Below are 18,197 nucleotides of genomic sequence, written 5' to 3'. Positions count from 1 at the left end.
TAAATATAACACAGGCAGCAATAATAATAATAATAATAATAATAATAATACGAAAGAGGAAGATTTGACCGTTGCGCAACGTTCCAAATCCCGAACGCTCCTTCCTTTTTCACGTCCGTTTGATTGCAGGGTAACGTACCCGTGTCGGAGATGGAAATAAGCCGTGGGATCCACAAGGTTGGCCATCGCTGCTTCTCCGTGTAAGTGCACACCTGTGGAATGCGGAGGCTTAAAGAAGTAAACTTTTGATGCTTCAGTCGACTTCTTTGACCGTTGGGAGCGATAACAATAATAATAATAATAATAATGTAATGATTTGTAAGTTCACGCTGCTGCGTTCCTGCCTTCAACGCTTTGTCGCCGCCGCGCTCTCTCCCCTGCCGTCCCACCTCCTCTTCCCCCATACCGATTCTCCTGCTCTCCCCGAATCTGCAGCTGCAGCTGCAGCGCAGTGATCGATCATTCGGCGTTGGTTTTTCCTGAAAGAGCATCTCTCGTCCATCCCACAGCATTCGCTGTCAAAGATAAAGCCGTCACCTCGGGACTCCCTGCCTGCGTCTTTCTTTGGGGGTTTGGATTCTCACAATTCAGCTTGGTTTCAAGTGATTGATCTCTCCCACTCTGTCTTTCTTTATGAATGAACCCATAGATTTGTGGACATCTTGAATGGTCTTTTTTTGTGTTTCAGCTTTTTATTTATTTGTTTATTGTGATGGTTGCTAGACTTGTGTTTTTAATGGCATGTGATGGAGGAATCTCTGAATAAATTGTCTGTTTTCTTTTCTTTATTTCTTAATTTTCTTTATAATTGTTTCTATCTTACTCTCTTGTTCTGGCCGTGCTGGTTAAGCAGATCGATTGTCGTTGGTTCTTATTCCTATTTCGGTAACAGAGAAGGATTATTATACTTTTTTTGGTGCGCCATATTATTCCTTCTTTATTCTCAATGTTAAAAAATGGTCCGATCGACTTTCTTCGTGTATTACATTTCACTGACGGTCCATGGCATTCAGCTACCATAATATTCTCTTCTTGTGTTGCTCCACACATCTTGAATGCATCCACTGTAGGAATGGAGAGCGTCACCTGCAACATCGATTGATTTGCTTGACGTCTTTGTTTGTTTCAGCCGCACGGTGCTTGTGTTCTCCACCTTCTTCACATCATGGCAGCACTCGCGCCCGGTGTTCTGATGAAGCTTCTCAATGGGATGAACACGGGAAGCCAGAAGCCTGTGGGCGAGCACCGGACCGCACTCTTGCAGGTTACCGACATCGTCCCCGCCGACCTCGACGAGAAGGACCTCTGGCCCAAGCACGGCTTCTACATCAAGCTCTCCGACTCGTCCAACTCCATCTACGCCAGCCTGCCGTTCGACCAAGACGACCTTGTTCTGAGCAACAAGCTACAGCTCGGCCAGTTCATCCACGTCGATCGGCTGGAGCCGGGGTCCCCCGTTCCCGTGCTCGTTGGCGCCAAGCCGCTGCCCGGCCGACACCCCCTCATGGGCACGCCGGAACCCATCGTTCGTTGCAGAGGAACCGGCGAGAAATCATCGGCCAGGCACGCCACTGCTTCTTCCGTTCCCAGAAGAGGTTCCTGGGAGCAGAACCCCGTCATAAAGCCGACGGCCTTGGACTTCGAGGACAAAACGCCGATGAAGGGCCGGACGCATGGTGGTGTTTTGTCGCCACCACCAAGTGGAACACCAGGCAAGGAAGGAAGCTCCGGCATCAATACGAGATCGTCGGTGAGCGGGGCTCTTCTGTCTAAGATGTCGGACGCCAAGGAAGCGAGCTCAGCTGCGGTAAGGAAAAGCTGCAGCATCTCCAGATTCTCAAGGAGCAAGACCGTCGCCGAGCGAGATCCTAAGATCCCAAAGAGTCCCTTCCCAAGTGTGGTAAGCTCCCCTAAGAAAACTTGCTATTCTTCGTGAGGCCGCTGAAAGCAGCGTCTGCTAATCTCTGATACAGGTTAAGGACGTAACTCACACACCCATGTCCAAATTGAGAAGTGCTGCCAGAGATGCCGAGGACTCTCGTTGGGCATCATCTGATGAACAAAGCAGTTCAACTACGATCGACAACTCGCATTACCATCTATCTGAAGAATGTGACACCGCAAAGCAAAGTTCCAGCGAAGGCATGTCCTTGCCCGGAAGGCTCAGTGATCTCGGAAAGGTGCAATCCTTTACGTTGTGCCAACTTGCTTGGTGGGTTTGTAACTGTGCTTATACGTACTCCCGTTGTCTTGCAGGAGGCTCTGGAGCATAGAGAAGCAGCTCAGAAGGCAGCTCTTCAGGCCCTCCGTGATGCTTCTGCCACCGAATCTGTAGTTCGAGTCGTCAGGTGAGACTGTAACACTACTACCCCTCCCGACATCCGGGACTACTACCCCTCGCAATTGGATCTTGAAGGTTTAGATATGGTTCCGTGAATTTGTTGCAGAACGTTTTCGGAATTGAGCAGTAGTGCGAAGCCCGAAGCACCAGCCGCTTGCTTCGATCAGTTTCTGAGCTTTCACCAAGAGATCGTGCAGGCAGTGGCTGATATAGAAGCGATTCAAGCAGCTACTTTAATCACTCCACCACCCCAGGAGGAATCGACAAAGAACCAAATCGACAAGGATGACGCATCCATTTTGCGAGAGAGAGATCACAACAACTCAAACAACTCGACTGCAACCTCAACCAAGAGAAGAGCGGTAGCAGCATCCAAATCCGTTGGTGAGACAAACGAGTTCAGAGCAAGCCTCCGCAAGCACCCAAGATCAAACGCAAACCATAAGAAAGGACAGGACGACACTGGTGCCGAAGAGGTCAAAGCACCAACTTCCAGTTTAGGGAGCTCAATCAAATTGGCGAAACAGATACGAGGTGAAGCGGGAAAATGGTTCATGGAGTTTTTGGAGACAGCGTTGGAGTCAGGTCTGAAGAAAGTTAAAGGATCAATGGGTGGTGGTGATGGGTTGATGGCAGTAGTATCCTCCTGCCCGCAGTCACTGATCTTGAGGGTCATAAACTGGGTAGAGTTGGAGCAATGCGAAAGCAGCAGCAAGAAGCCCCTCCATCCAAGAGCAGCACAAATAGCAAGAAGGCTAAGGATCAAGGCAAAGAACCCTTGAATCTAACTAGTATGATGGTTGGAGAAATGTGAAATCGGCAGCAAGAAGGAGGCTAAGGATCAAGGCAAAGAACATTTGAATCTAGTATGGTTGGGGACATCACTCGATTGTTCTAGTACTGGTCATGTTCTTAACTCATCTACTAAACAATCTTGTATTTTCGTTTCATTTGGCGTTGTAAATAATTTAATTGACTACGTCGGAGTTACATAGTCAATAATATAATTTAATTTAATTTCATGAAATATTTAAATATTTTACAAGGTTTTCTGATCTTATTCATTTATTTTGTAATGTAACTTTTTCAAATATGAAGATCGAAACGTTAAAAAGTAATTAACTATAGAGAATAATATTCGTACTCTTCTAATTCGCCATCGATTCCTTGATTTTTTTAATGTTAAACCCACCCAAAATGTCAACGCATTTAACTTATCTTTGGATTAAATTTAAAAACACAGACGTTATCATAAAAGATCAAAGAAATCCACCTTACGATATCTGAGCAGCCCTATGATCGGTTCATTGCTGTAAACTGCCCTCTCGAATCTCCAGCGCAATTATAATTTTCATTACGTCTTATTTTTATTTTAGCTGTTGCTGTCGAGATTACGTCTTCCTTCGGACAACCAAGTATTAATAATAAAGAGCAGTATCCAATATAAAATGCCGTGCGACCCTCGCCAAGTGACTTCAGTAGCAAGCCAAGCCTTCTTCTGCCTAGCCAAGTTTTGTTGCTTCTTTCATCTTCACCCCCATTCTTTTAAGCAATGTCTTCTCGTCGAGTCCCTACTGTTTCGCTCTCTCTCTCTCTCTCTCTCTCCAAAGCAGAATACAATGTCGGGTGCCATGGAGGACTGCGGCATGTTTGCCGTCGACTGCGTCGTAGTATGTTGTTGCTGCCCTTGTTTTCTCCTCCAGATCACAGTTTTTCTCTTTATCAGATTGCCACACAAATTGGCTGTGAAATCAAAGAGAATTGTGCTGAGAAAACTGCAGAAAAGATCGAAGAAGGATGACAGGACCAACGAGACGGTGTTGGATGCCGAAAAGGCTAAATTTGGAGCTCCGTGTTGCGACTTCCGTCCTTGTGACAGGAGCTCCTCATGTTTGGAAGCTGAGAAGGTGCTGAAGGAGCTGATGAAGGGTGAAGGGAACTCCTGGATGGAAGCTGAGATGGTGTGGGAGGAGTTAATAGCTCGAGAAGGGCTGTTTTGGTTTGGCAGCTTCTGGGGAATCGCGGATTGACGTAGGACTTCTTACAGGTGTAGTTGGATTTAGATGCTTGATGTACATAAAAGTAAACTAAAAAGGAAAAAGAGAGCAAAAGAAAGCATCTCATTGAAATACAAAAGAGATCCATTTCTTCTAACATAAACCACGAGTTTGCTCTGTTGCGATGGATTATTTTGTTTAAACGGATGGCTGCCGAAATGTGCATTGTAACAGTGTTTTACCATTTCATCTATGCTTTGCAGCCTTCTCGCTCTCTTTTTATTATTTCTGGAAAAAAGAGCGATGACTTTTGTGAGAAATTCACCGGGAGCACTCCTGTTTATGTTTGTGAACTGTTTAGAGTTTTAAATGATAAAAAAAAGAAAAATAATTTATTCTTTCTATTGATTTTTTATCGGATGACACTCTTCCCTCTATTTGTTTTTATCGGATGATATCCATTTTTTTCATAAATACTAATTTTATTATCATTTTTAAAGTATTTTGAATGGATTTAAGCCAACCAAATCGGTTCAGATCAAACCTCCTCCCACTTTTATCTCCCATCTGCCTTCACCTCCTCCTCCCCCTTCCCCTCACTTCCTCTACCTTTGCTTTCTCCTCCTCTCACTTTTATCTCCTTCTCCACCTCCATCGCCTTCTCCTCTCACTTAGCCTCCTGTTCTCTCTCACCCCGGCCTCCTCTGACTCCATCTCTGTCTCTACCTTAGCCACCTCCTTTTCCTTCTCCTTCACACACACTCTCTCTCCTCTTACTCCTCCATTATTCCCTCCCTCTCTACTCCTCATAATTTACCTCGAAAGTCATTGTTATATTCAAGTTACACTTTAAATATACTCATTCATAGAACCTATTAAAAAATATATTAATTTTCATATAAAATTATCCTAAATTTATCATAAAATAAAAATTAGTACAATTCTTATAAGAATCATATTCTAGTATAATTCTAAAAGTTTTGATAATTAAATATCCTAAATTCTCTAAAAATAAAATAATATTACTAATTTTAAAATTGATTCTATGATCGAGTATAATTAAGTTCAATTGGAGTATAATTGGGTCAATTTTAAAAAACTATCTTATGATTCTAAGATGATAAGAACTATTTTTTATATTTTTATAGGATTTTATTAAAATATGAGATTTCTTGGATAGGTTCTATAACTTAGTTTAATTTTTAGTGTAACTAGATCAGTTGCAACTAAACCAACTCAATATTTGACTAAATTAACTATCCATGATTATAAGATGATTCTTGCTATTTTTTTTTTTCTATTTTATAATATTTTAATTATTAAAATAAAAATATTTTGGATAAGTTCTACGATAATGTGTAACTTAATTCAGCTTCAAGTATAACTGTATCAACTTTAACTAAACCAATTCAAACTTTCAACTAGATTCTAAGATGATTAATATTATTTTTTAAAAGATTTTATGATATTTAATTATCAAAATATAGAATTTTTTTAGATATATCGTGATTGAGTGTAACTTATTTAATTTGGAGTATGATTGGGCTAACTTTGACTAAATGAAGTATCAAAATTTTAACCACTAAGACTTGTTCTAAGATGATGAATATTATCTTTCTATTTTTTTTAACGATTTTAGGATAATCATGTCAATCTGGAGCTTAATTCTGAAAAAATATTTATTCTTCATTATATTTAACACATACCAAACATGAAACTTGATTAGTGACTCCCTACTTATCTAATGAGGATATAATATTGTACTTAAATAAAATAAAGTTGTTATTTCTAAAGGACATGTCTTTATTGGAAAAGGATTTGCATTTGAGGGAGTTTTCAATTTAAATATAATCCCTATTTTTATTAATAATTTTTTTCTTTGGTGTTAAATTTTGAATATGGTTATTTGGTATAATAGATTTGGCCATGCTAATTTTACATTAATCCAAAAAATAAATAATCTTGATTTAGTTCCTAAAATTAACATCAAATCCGGATCACATTGTAAAATTTATGTTCAATCAAAACACCTAAGGATCTCTTAGAGGAGGATGTTGAATCTCAGATTTTGATGATGAAATCAATTGATGAAGTTATGATCTAATATACGTTTGAGTGATGCAAGACTAACCTCGATCAAGGAAAGATAATTTAATTAAAGCAGGAAGAATCAGACATTGAGCGGAGTAGAACATATTAGAAGATTGAACGTCGGGTCGGAGGAATGGTCGACGTGCCGGAAGGACTTTGTGTCATGAGTTTGGGCATCGAGCTAAAGGATCGAACATTACACCAAAGGGATTAGAAATTGTAAGAGGTCAACATGCCGGTTGGATAATACGTCGAAGGATCAGACGAAGCACCAAATGAACTAATGACGCGCCGAATAACATAAGATTCACTCTTGTAATCGATTGTGTCTAGATCGAGTTATTTTAGGTCAAATTGAGTTAGTTTTGGGTATAACCAAGATAATTTGGAGTATAATTGGTTATCCAAATAATTCATGCAATGTGCCTCTCAAATTCTGTCAGAATCGAGCTTTGGTCGATTTCATCTATTCTTGTTTCATCACTTTGGAAATGATTTCTGCTAAAATCCTTACTTCAGTTGTGCTTTACATTATTGCTTTGAAATCATGTATACTTTTTTCCTTCAATTATTTGTATACCTAAATCTATTATGTAAACTTTATATTTGTATCGTAATGTTATGTATAGGCATATACATTCCGTTGTTCCACATGTGTTTCTAATATATCCTAATTTTATTGTCCACAATACCCTTTTATACTCTGGTGTTTGTGAGATAAATATGAATCTTTACCAGAAATGGTAAAGAGAGTTATGCTTAGAACCCGTGATGCTCTATCGGCCCTTATAACTTCACTCTGACGTGGGTGGATGGAGTTCCCAGAAGTGGGAGACTTATGTTTAGTGGTCATTCAGAAATGGATGAACCATATTATGTTATGATCCCACTTCACCATCTATGTATTTAATATGATATCAAGAGCTTTGATTATGTGCTTCTATATATGCTTCGGATAAGAATGAAATGTATGCAACATCAAATGTGACGTTTGAGCTTCTATTTCGTACTTATTCTTTGATATGCTCCTAAATGCATCATATGCCAATGATATACTCCGAAATACTTCCTATGCCATTGATATACTTTAAAATATTTCATATGCTATTGATATATTCTAAAACATTTCATACATTATTGATATGCTCCAAAATGTTTCATATGTCGTTGATATGCTCCGAAACATTTCATACGCCCTTGATATGCTCTGAAATATTTTATTTGCCATTGATATCTTTTGAAACATTTCATACACCATTTATATGCTCCAAAATATTTCATCCACCATTAATATGCTTTGAAATATTTCATCCGCCATTGATATGCTCCGAAATATTTCATATGCCATCGATATGCTCCGAAACATTTCATATGCCATTAATATGCTCCAAAATGTTTTATATGCCATTGATATATTCCAAAGTATTTTATACACCATTAATATGTTTCAAAATGTGTTATTCAACATTGATATATTTCAAAATGTTTCATCTGCCATTGATATGCTCTGAAATATTTCATATGCCATTGATATGCTTTGAAACATTTCATAAGCAATTGATATGCTTTATATGCCATTGATATGTTCCAAAGCATTTCATACGCCATTGATATGTTCCAAAATATTTAATCTGCCATTGATATGCCCCATAATGTGCCTCACATCATTGATATACTCCAATTAGTGTTTACTCCCTTGTTATGAATAAAATATACTTCGAATGAAATGACATTGTAATTCTACATTCATTGAGTGGTTATCTATGAACTCTTGTATCCCTTCCTTTTATTTGATACTTTATTTATTTGAAACTATCCTCTTTCACTATGGATATGTTAGTTGCATGCTAAGCTCTATATGCTCATCCCGTTGCTATATAAATTTTTCAAGATAGCTTATCGTTCGCTAAAATTTTTAAATTGGGTTGAGGTTGTGGAAAACTAGAAGATTTTGGGGCAAACCTTTAGTGGATGATATATTTTTGTTGTATAAGTACATATGGTGTCTAATGAAATGTTGATGGTAAATCCGAACTTATGAGTTTTGTAAAAGTTTAAAGAATCTTGGTGAGTTGGCTTTAGATTTTATGATTCATCAAGTAGTGATGTGATATATGATTTTAAACTACACAAGTTTTATGAATTATGGAATTATGAATGTGAATGACTTGAATACTTTCTCAGTATCCTCAAATGTGTGTTTGGATCATGGAATGAATTGTTGAATTATAATATTATCGATTTGGGGGGTGTGACACAACCTTCCAAAGAATATGAAGGATTTGACACTTAGGACAAAAAAAATTCACTCAAGTGAAAGCTCAACTGATGATGATGACTTTTAACTCCTCATAAGAAAATTCATAAAATTCATAAAATAAGAAACTAAGAACAAAAATGAAGTTAAAAAGGACACGATAACTTGCTATAAATACAAAAGACCAAGGCACTTCCAAAGTAAATGCCCACAACTTAAGAAGAAAATGCTCACACAAAAGAAGAAAAAAGTATTCAAGGCGACTTAGGACGAATCAAATGCATCGGAAGATGAAGAATAAACCAATGAAGGCGAGGTGATAAACTATGCCTTAATGGCTCTCAATGATGAGGCAAGTGACTCAAACGAATCTTTTTTACCATATAATGAATTACTTGATGTATTTCAAAATTTGTATGATGAACTTAAAATAGTTAGTAAAAAATATAAATTACTAAAAAAGGATTATGCTTCTCTCTCTAATTAATTTAAAAATTTAAAAATAAGTATGATAATTGTATATTAACCTCTTGTGAAGAGTTAGACTTAGTCAAAAAAGAAAATGTGGTTCTATAATAAATATTAAAAAAAATTAAAATTGGTAACAAATCATTAAATATAATTCTTGCTAATAAATATTATATTCGTAGAAAGGAAGGAGTCGGCTTTGTGAGTAATACTCAACAAAAGCCAACTATTTTTGTTAAAAGATCCATATTATATGTTACCCTTAAGTAAGTGTAATTTTACGATATACATGGTCATTTTGCTTATAAATATTTATTTAAAAAGTATAACTCACATAAATTAGTTTGGGTTCCTAAAAGAACCATAAATGACTTAATACCAATAGACAAGATAGGTAGATCTAATCATGAGGGATCCAAAGTTAAATGGGTATCTAAAATATGTTAGGAACGAGTCGGTACTAAGAGGGGGGGTGAATTAGTGCAGCGGATAAAAATATTAGTTTTTAAAATTTCGTTTCGTACGATAAAATCGATCTCGGAAAGATATTAAACTTCAAAGCTTTCGTAAGAGTGTAATGAGAAAGTAAAACAAGTAAGGAGGTTTGCAATAAGGTAAATTGCAGAAAAGAAAAGCAAATCAGATTTTTATAGTGGTTCGGTCGTTGTGACCTACATCCACTCCACCGATTCCTCTTCCGTCGAGTCCACTTGCATCCATTATCGATATTCGTTTAATAGGCAAAGATCAATCTCCTTTCATAGCTCTTTCTCCTTTTACCGGGTTTAGGAGATAACCCTTACACCCCCACTTACTCCTCTCTCAAACTATTCTAACACTTAGAAGAAGGAGAGGAGTTCACATAAGATTGCAGTAGTATTTTTTTTTTTTTCACTCTCAATACTTGTGTAGTTTAACCAGGTATGAGAGGGGTATTTATAGGCTTCAAGTTGATTCAAACTTGGAGCCTAAAAAGGTCTCATCCTGGGTTTCCTGGGTCCTAGCGGTACCACCACTTATGCTGGGTGGTACCATCGCCTATAGTACTGACACTGGGCGGTTCCACCGCTTGGAAGACTATGTTTAGGTGGTACCACCACCCAGACTGGCCATACAATTGCCTGACACTTCTACTAGGCAGTACCACCGCCCAGACCGGTAGTACCATCGCCTGACATAGTCTCGAAGACTGTGCCATGATGGTGCCACCTGTTGGGTCACTGTTTGGGCCTTTCATTGGGCCCAACACAATCCATACATGGGCCCAACTGGCTCCTAATTGGGTTGGCCTAATTCCAATCTCAATTATGTGCTAACTATAAAATTTAAGATACAAGTCCGTAAGTCTAGGTTTCTTCCAGTGAGCTTCCGGCGAACTTCCGATAATCTCTCGGTGAGTTCTGATGAGCTTCTTTGGCAAGCTCCTAGACTTCTTGGTCAATTCCAATATAACTTCCGACGAACGTCCAGACTTCCGACGAACTCTCGAACTCCCAACGAAATCACGTTCTTGACTCTGGGACTTCATTTTACTTTATGCCTTATTATCTTAGTTAATCCTGCACACATAAAACCTACTTCGATTGAGACAATTAATACTAAGCTAATCAGATGTTGTTTGGCACGTCATTGGTTCATCGACGCCTCATCCTCTCTTGCGGCCTATTGTCCTATCGGCCATTTGACCTCTGCAACTCCAATTTCCTTGGCACAATATCTGCTCTTCTTGGCCCGATGCTTGAACTCGTGGCCCGAAGCCTTCTATCGATATGTTGACCGATCCTTTGGCTCGACGTCCAATCTTCTAACATGTTTTTCTCCGGCCAAACATGATTCTTCCTACTTTAATTGTCTATTCCTGATCGAAGCATCCTGCGTTACTCAAAACATAGATTAAATCATAAATACTATTAATTGGTTTCATCATCAAAATCCAAGATTCAACAATCTCTCTCTTTTTGATGATGATAATTAATTGATGACGGAGTTAACCTTAACTCCCCCTATCAATATGCCATCTTGATAGAACTTTTGGATTCAAAAATCAAAGCAACATATTATCATAAATTTATGCATAACATCATACTTCTCCCCCTTTGTCATCAACAAAAAGGAGAAGTTCAACTATCAAGTGTTTAGATATACAAGTTCAAATCACTGCATTATAAACATAATCTCAAGTTTTATCATCATGCAAGCTAGCAAATTTTTTTACATCTTTTTAGAAAATGTAAGCTAGCAATTTAGTAAGTTTTACATCATGCAAGCTAGCAAATTTTTACATCATTTTTTTTAAAATATAAGCTAACAATATTTGAGATGTTCAAGAAAGCAATTTTTGCTTCTTGAAATATGTAAGTTAGCAATCTTTTGCTTCTCTTTTCAGATGTAAAAGCTAGTAATTCTTGCTTCTCTTTTGAGTTGGGTAATCTAGCAAAATTTGGATATGCAAGCTAGTAAGATAGCAAGTTTTACTTTAAGTAAGCTAACACATTTTGCACCATGCAAGCTAGCAAATTTTACATAATTTTAGAACAAGCATAGCTAGTTCTTTCTCCCCCTTTATTATTGTCAAAAAGAAGAAAAGAAATTAATTTTATAATTCTTTTTTCCTTTACATTAAGTTCCAAATCAAGACAAAGGATAAATAACAAAGATGAAAAATCAAGTCATGAATGTCAAAACAATTTTTCATCATGAATATTTCATCATTGCATGCATCATTATCATAAGTTGAAGTATTGCATGCATAACATCAAATCATCATTCATAATTATATCAATATTTCAATCATTATTTCAATCTTCAAAATTGAAAGATCAAGTCTAAAATTTGAGAAATCAAGAGAAACCATGATTTATTTTAACAAATCTTCTCTTAAATAATTAACAAAAAGAATTCTTAGGAGATCATGATATAGATAAAATTCATTTAATCTTGTAGGAGAACAAGATCTCAATTCATGCATATAAAATCTCTCAATTCAATATGAATCATAAAAATTATAATTCCAAAAAATCATGATTCATTTTGATAGTAGATAGCAAAAAGAAACAAGGAGAAAATGATCTTCATTCATAGAAAGATTTCAAGTATCAAATATCGAGAAATCAAGATCATGAATTAAATTATTTTCCTCTTTAGTAAATGACAAAGAGATAAGCGATCAAATAAGAGATTTTGATTCATAAAAGATTTCATATTATAAATCTCAAAAAATCAAGATAAAACTCATTCAAATTCAAATTATCATATCAAAATTATTTTCAAGAGATTCATAAAAAATATAGATAGATTTGTTAGTCTCCCTTTTTTGAAAATCGATGAAGTAGAGAAAAAGAAATTTTTCAAGGAGAAAGCTTTCCTCTTTTTAGTATTTCAATTCATATTATTGATTTCATATATGCCCCTTTTTCATTTATGACAAATAAAAAATATGCATCAATATTTAAAACCGAAAAAGAACTTTCATTAAGGCAAAGATTGATAATCCATAAATCATAAAAATTATCATACATAATTTTGAAATATAAACTTATTAAGCATGATCATTATGTATCATTACTTTGGGCATAATATCATTAATCATAGAGCATCTTCAATCAAAATCAAAAAATAATATAAAAATCAACATGATACACATTAATGCTTCTTAAAAACATACATAGGATTATCATTAGATTTAAATCTAATATTTTATTTTTTTTATCATAAAACATATAATTTTTATTATCATTTTCAAAATTACTAGCATGATCCCAAGTTTTTAGCATTTTCATTATATTATTAAACATATAATTTTTAAGAAAAATAATTAAACTAAATTAAAAATAACTCATGAAAAGTATCAGGTAATTTCGAAATAAACTAAGGGGATTTTGATTACCTCATCGTCGAAAGCCATAAAGGCGTAGTTTGCCACCTCGCATTTATTGGTTTGTTCTTTATTGGTTTGTTCTTTATTGGTTTCCTCCTCATCATCGGATAAGCTCGATTCATTCCAAAGTGCTTCTCTCTTCTTGCGTTTATAGCAAGTAGTTGTGTTTTTTTTGTTCTTTAATTTTTGTTTCATGAACTTTTTAAATTTCATAGTGAGGAGTTCAAGTTCATCATCACTTGAGCTTATGCTCGAGTGGTCTTCAATTGTTCTAAGTCTAAAATCATTCTTGTTCTTTGAAAACTTGTCCTCAAGTTCGTTTTGTACCACATTAGTCATTTCGTAGGTCATTAAAGACCTGATAAGTTCTTCGAGTAAAAACTTGTTTAAGTCTTTTGCCTCTTGTATAGTAGTTACTTTTGAATCCCAATTCTTATTAAGAGAACATAAATAGGCAAAGATCAAGCCTGTCAAGCAGTGGTACCGCCCTGTCAGGCGATGGTAATGCCAAAGCCTAGTCTCCAAGGCTTTGTCAAGTGGTGGTACCACTAGACAGAGTGGTGGTACCGCCCAGCACAAGCGGTGATACCACCAATACCCCAAAAACTAAGGATAAGACACTTTTAGGCTCCAAGTTTAAATCCATTTGGGGCCTATAAATATCCCTCTCATCCCTGCTTAGATAACACAAGAACTGAGAACAAAAACAAAGGAAAATTCTGTTGTAATCTTGTGAGAGTTCTCCTCCTCCAATCTAAGTATGATTTCTATTTAGATAGGAGTGAGCGAGGGTGTAAAGGTTCTCTCCTGAGCCTATCAAAAGGAGAATAGAGTTGTAAGGGTAGTTAGTCTTTGCCCATTGAAGCAAGATTGTTAGTAGATGCCGGTAGCCTTGACAGAAGAGAAATCGGGAGTGGACGTAGGTCACAACGACCGAACTACTATAAACTCGATTTGCGTTTCTATTATTGTAATTTACTTACTTTGCAACTGCTTTACTTCCTCATAGCTACATACTCTTACGAACATTTTCAAAGTTAAACATTATCGAAACAAATTCTATCGTATGAAGATTTTTGACTCAACATGCTTTTACGTATGCACTAATTCTTGCCCCCCACCCCCCCTTAGTGCTGACTTGATCCTAATAGTTAGTATCAAAGCCATGTTTTTTCTCATTTTGTTTAACACCCAAGAGAAATGGCTCTTTTCGGCTTTCAAGAAGGTCACTCTTTCGTTTGTCCTCCTGTGTTCAATGGGATGGACTACACTTATTAAAAAACTTGGATGAGAGTTTTTTTACTTTCTATGAGCTTTGATTTATGGAATATTGTTGAACTTAGTTTTTAAACACCTTCTAAATCTAAGAATGGATGAAGTGATTTTGAGAAATTTTTTTTTTCCTTGAATGCAAACACTATGAATGCTTTGTTTTGTGCTTTGGATAAAAACAAGTTTAATTAGATTTCCATTTACGTAATTGCGCATGACATTTGACACACTCTTGAAGTCACACACGAAGGCACTAGTAGAGTTAAAGATTCAAAAATTAATCTTCTGATGCATGATTTTGAAATATTTTGTATGAAGCCGAGTGAAACTATTGTTGACATGTACACCTGTTTTACGGATGCCATCAATAGTTTAAAAGCTCTTAGTAAAAGTTTTTCGAATCTTAAACTTGTGAATAAAGTTTTACATTCTCTTCCTAAAAACTGGGATTCAAAAGTAACTGTAATACAAGAGACAAAGGATTTAAACAAATTTTCATTTGAAAAACTTATCGGTTCTTTGATGACTATAAAATGACGTGCAAGGCACATGATGAACTTGATGAACATGAGAATAACCTTCTAAAGAATAGGAAGGATTTGACATTTCAAACAATAGAATACCACTTGAGTGATAACTCAAATGATGATGATGATGACCTTGAACGTCTCACAATAAAGCTTAAAAAGTTCTTAAAACAAGAACCAAAGAAAAAAAATTAACTTAAAAAGAAGAAGCTGCCAAAGAAGAAGAAAGTATTCTAGGTGGCTTGGGACGAATCGAGCTCATCTAGAGACGAGAGGCAAACCAACAAAGATAAGGTGACGAACTATGCCTTAATGACTTTCGATGACGAGGTAACCAAAACCCCCTAAGTTTACTATGAAATTACTTATGCATTTTATAAGTTATTTTTAAATTAATATATAAAATGTAAAAAATATAAATAAAAGGGGATCATGCTTTTCTTTCTAGTATTTTTAAAAAATTAAAAAAATTATTATGATAATTACATGTTTTATAATAAAGGAATAAAAATGTTAAAATTAAATGTAATGCTTATACACCAAATAAGATTAATTCTATGCATATTTTAAGAAATAATAATGTGTATCTTAATGATTTTCATATTACTTTTCGATCATAAATGATAATGCATAGCTTTTGTATGGAAGACTAAGCATGAAAAGTTAGATTCACTTAATCATTTTGATTGAACATACATAACTACAAAAAAAAAAAAAAACAAAATGATCTTGATTGAAATGCCTTATGTTCAATGAAATCATGCTTGATGATTTTATATTATGCATGGGGATTTGAAGTACTGATGATTTGAAATTATATGTTTCGGAATTATGTGTTACACTTTTTGATATTGATGATTTTTCTTGCTTTTTTGAGTTTAAATGATGATGCATGTTTTGATTTGATATAAAAAGACAAAGGCATGCTTGCATAAAATCAATCACAAAATTTGAAACTAAAAGAACTTGAGCTATTTTTAATCTTATAAGAATCTATCTATGTTGCTTTCATTGAATTATCCGAAAAGTGATTTTTGATGATGATTTTGGATTTCTTTTCATATGATTCATTTTATTAACGAGATGATATATCTAATCGAATCATTTATCGATGTTTATGACTTAAGATATATTTTATATAAAATATTTTTCTTAATTCATGTATGATTTACTCGTCTAAGAGAAGATTTATCCAAATGAATCTTGATTCTTGACATTAATAATTTGAGATTTATTTGAATCAAGATATCTTATTTGATTTCCTATGATTCTATTCATTATTTACTAAAAAAGAGATTTGTCAAGATGAATCATTCACGAATTGATCTTTCATATTAATATCTTTCATGTCATGATTTTTATATGACTCCTTTGTAATTATGATTTGTATATCTTATGATATAATTGAATCTTTGATAAAAAAAAGGAGAGATTAATGAATCTATCTATCTTTTTTTTTTAATCTCTTGAAAATGATTTTGATGATTTGATGATTTAAATCTAAATGAGATTTTTTCAAACGAATCATGAACATTCTCTTGATTTCTTAACTTGAGATTTTCTTTTATGAATCAAGATCTCTTACTCTTTATTCTCGTATGATTCTTGCATATGAATCATATCTTTTGGTATTCAAATAATCTTTGATATTATATCTTTCATGTCATGATTTATTTATGATACTCCCTTGTATTTATAAATTGTATACTTCATCACATTTGATTTAAATTTATCTTTGTCATGATGTGAAAATTAATGTAAAGGGAAAAGAATTATACAATTGTATTCTTCCCTTCTTTTTGATAATGACAAATGAGGAGATAAAATTTGCTAGCTTGCATATTCTAAAATGATGCATTGCGATCTTGCTAGATTGCTAGTGTACACATCTCACAAGAGAATCTAAATTTGCTAGCTTGAACATTGAAATGGAAGCAAAAATTGCTAGCTTTCACAATCAAAAGAGAAAGAAGAACTCACTAACTTGCGTGTTCCAAAGTGATGAAAAATTTGCTAAATCACTAAGCTTGTATATCTCTAAATCTTTAAAGTTGCACTTCTCCTTTTTGTTGATGACAAAAGGGGAGAAGTTATGATGACAATCATGCATGGAATGATGTATTAAAATTTGGATTATGCATGCTTTTATGATGACATATTGCTTGGATTCATAATTTATTTCTGAATTCATGGTTCTATTAATATGACATATTGATAGGGGGAGTTTAATTTAAACTTCATCATCAATTAGTTATCATCATAAAAAAGGGGGAGATTGTTGAATCTTGGATTTTGATGATGAAACCATTTGATAGAGTTTATGATCTAATCTGTGTTTTTGAGTAATACAGGAGTAGCTTCAATCATGAAGAGACAGTTAAAGTAGGAAGAATCAATGTTGAGCCGGAGTGAAACATGTCAAAAAATTGGACATTGAGCCGGAGGATCGATCAACGTATCGGTAGAATACTTCATGCCATGAGTTTGGGCATTGGGCTTAGAAGAGCAAACATTATGCCAAGAAGATCGGAGTTATGGAGGTCAACATGCTGATTGGGCAAAAGGCCGCAAAAGAGGATGATGCACGAAAGGATTGGATAAAGCGTCAAAGAACTAATGACATACCGAAAAATATTTGATTAATGCTTTGTAATAATTTTCTAGATCGCAGTAATGTTAAGATGTAATTGGGTTGGAATTAAGCCAACTCAATTAGGGGGGCCATTAGGCCTAAGTAAGGACTGAGTTGGTCCGAATGGAAGACCCACTCGGCCACTTGAAACCATGCTAAGCGGTGGCATCGCTTAGGGCGGGCGGTGGAACCACTTGAGGCTCAGCCTCCAAGGAGGTTTGGGCGGTGGTACCACCAAGACTAGGTGATGGTACCGCCAGAGCCTAGTCTCAGAGGCTCTGTCAAGCGGTGGTACCGCCCAGCATAGACGATGGTACCGCTAGTACCCTGAAAACTATGGATGAGACACTTTTAGGCTCTAAGTTTAAATCTATTTGAGGCCTATAAATATAAATACCCCTCTTATCTTTGCTCAGATAACATAAGAATTAAGAACAAAAACAAGGGAAAATTCTATTGTAATCTTATGAGAGTTCTCCTCCTCTAGTCTAAGTGTGATTTTAGTTTAGAGAGGAGTGAGTTAGGGTGTAAAGGTTCTCTCTAAGCCTAGCAAAAGGAGAATAGAGTTGTAAGGGTAGTTGGTGTTCGCCCATTAAAGAAAGACCATTAGTGGATGCCGGTAGCCTTGACGGAAGAGGAATCGGGAGTGGATGTAGGTCACGATGACCGAACCACTATAAACTCGGTTTTCATTTCTATTGTTGCCATTTACTTACTATGCAACTACTTTACTTC

General features: G+C 35.4%; 2 protein-coding genes across 3 annotated transcripts; both read left to right on the top strand.

Moving 5' to 3' along the window:
• The first annotated feature begins 316 nt into the window (after positions 1-316).
• LOC135587673 (uncharacterized) lies at positions 317-3,358 on the top strand. 2 transcript variants are annotated; one of them, XM_065079313.1, is made up of 5 exons: positions 317-602; positions 1,130-1,897; positions 1,974-2,180; positions 2,257-2,348; positions 2,448-3,358. In XM_065079313.1, the coding sequence occupies exons 2-5, from the start codon at positions 1,166-1,168 to the stop codon at positions 3,121-3,123; spliced, it is 1,707 nt and encodes a 568-aa protein (XP_064935385.1). In that variant the 5' UTR covers positions 317-602; positions 1,130-1,165; the 3' UTR covers positions 3,124-3,358. The 2 variants fall into 2 exon arrangements, with proteins under 2 accessions (XP_064935385.1, XP_064935384.1); XM_065079312.1 differs by having other exon boundaries at positions 319-602; positions 1,130-1,900.
• Positions 3,359-3,972: 614 nt separating this feature from the next.
• LOC135680309 (uncharacterized) lies at positions 3,973-4,371 on the top strand. The gene has a single exon (XM_065194191.1). It carries the CDS (start codon positions 3,973-3,975, stop codon positions 4,369-4,371), a length of 399 nt encoding a protein of 132 aa, XP_065050263.1.
• The last annotated feature ends 13,826 nt before the right edge of the window (positions 4,372-18,197 follow it).

This window comes from Musa acuminata, chromosome BXJ1-8, assembly GCF_036884655.1.
Source record: "Musa acuminata AAA Group cultivar baxijiao chromosome BXJ1-8, Cavendish_Baxijiao_AAA, whole genome shotgun sequence".
Taxonomy (NCBI): Eukaryota; Viridiplantae; Streptophyta; class Magnoliopsida; order Zingiberales; family Musaceae; genus Musa; species Musa acuminata.
The sequence above is the reverse complement of the archived record's forward strand: the minus strand, read 5'-3'. Positions and strand labels throughout refer to the sequence as shown.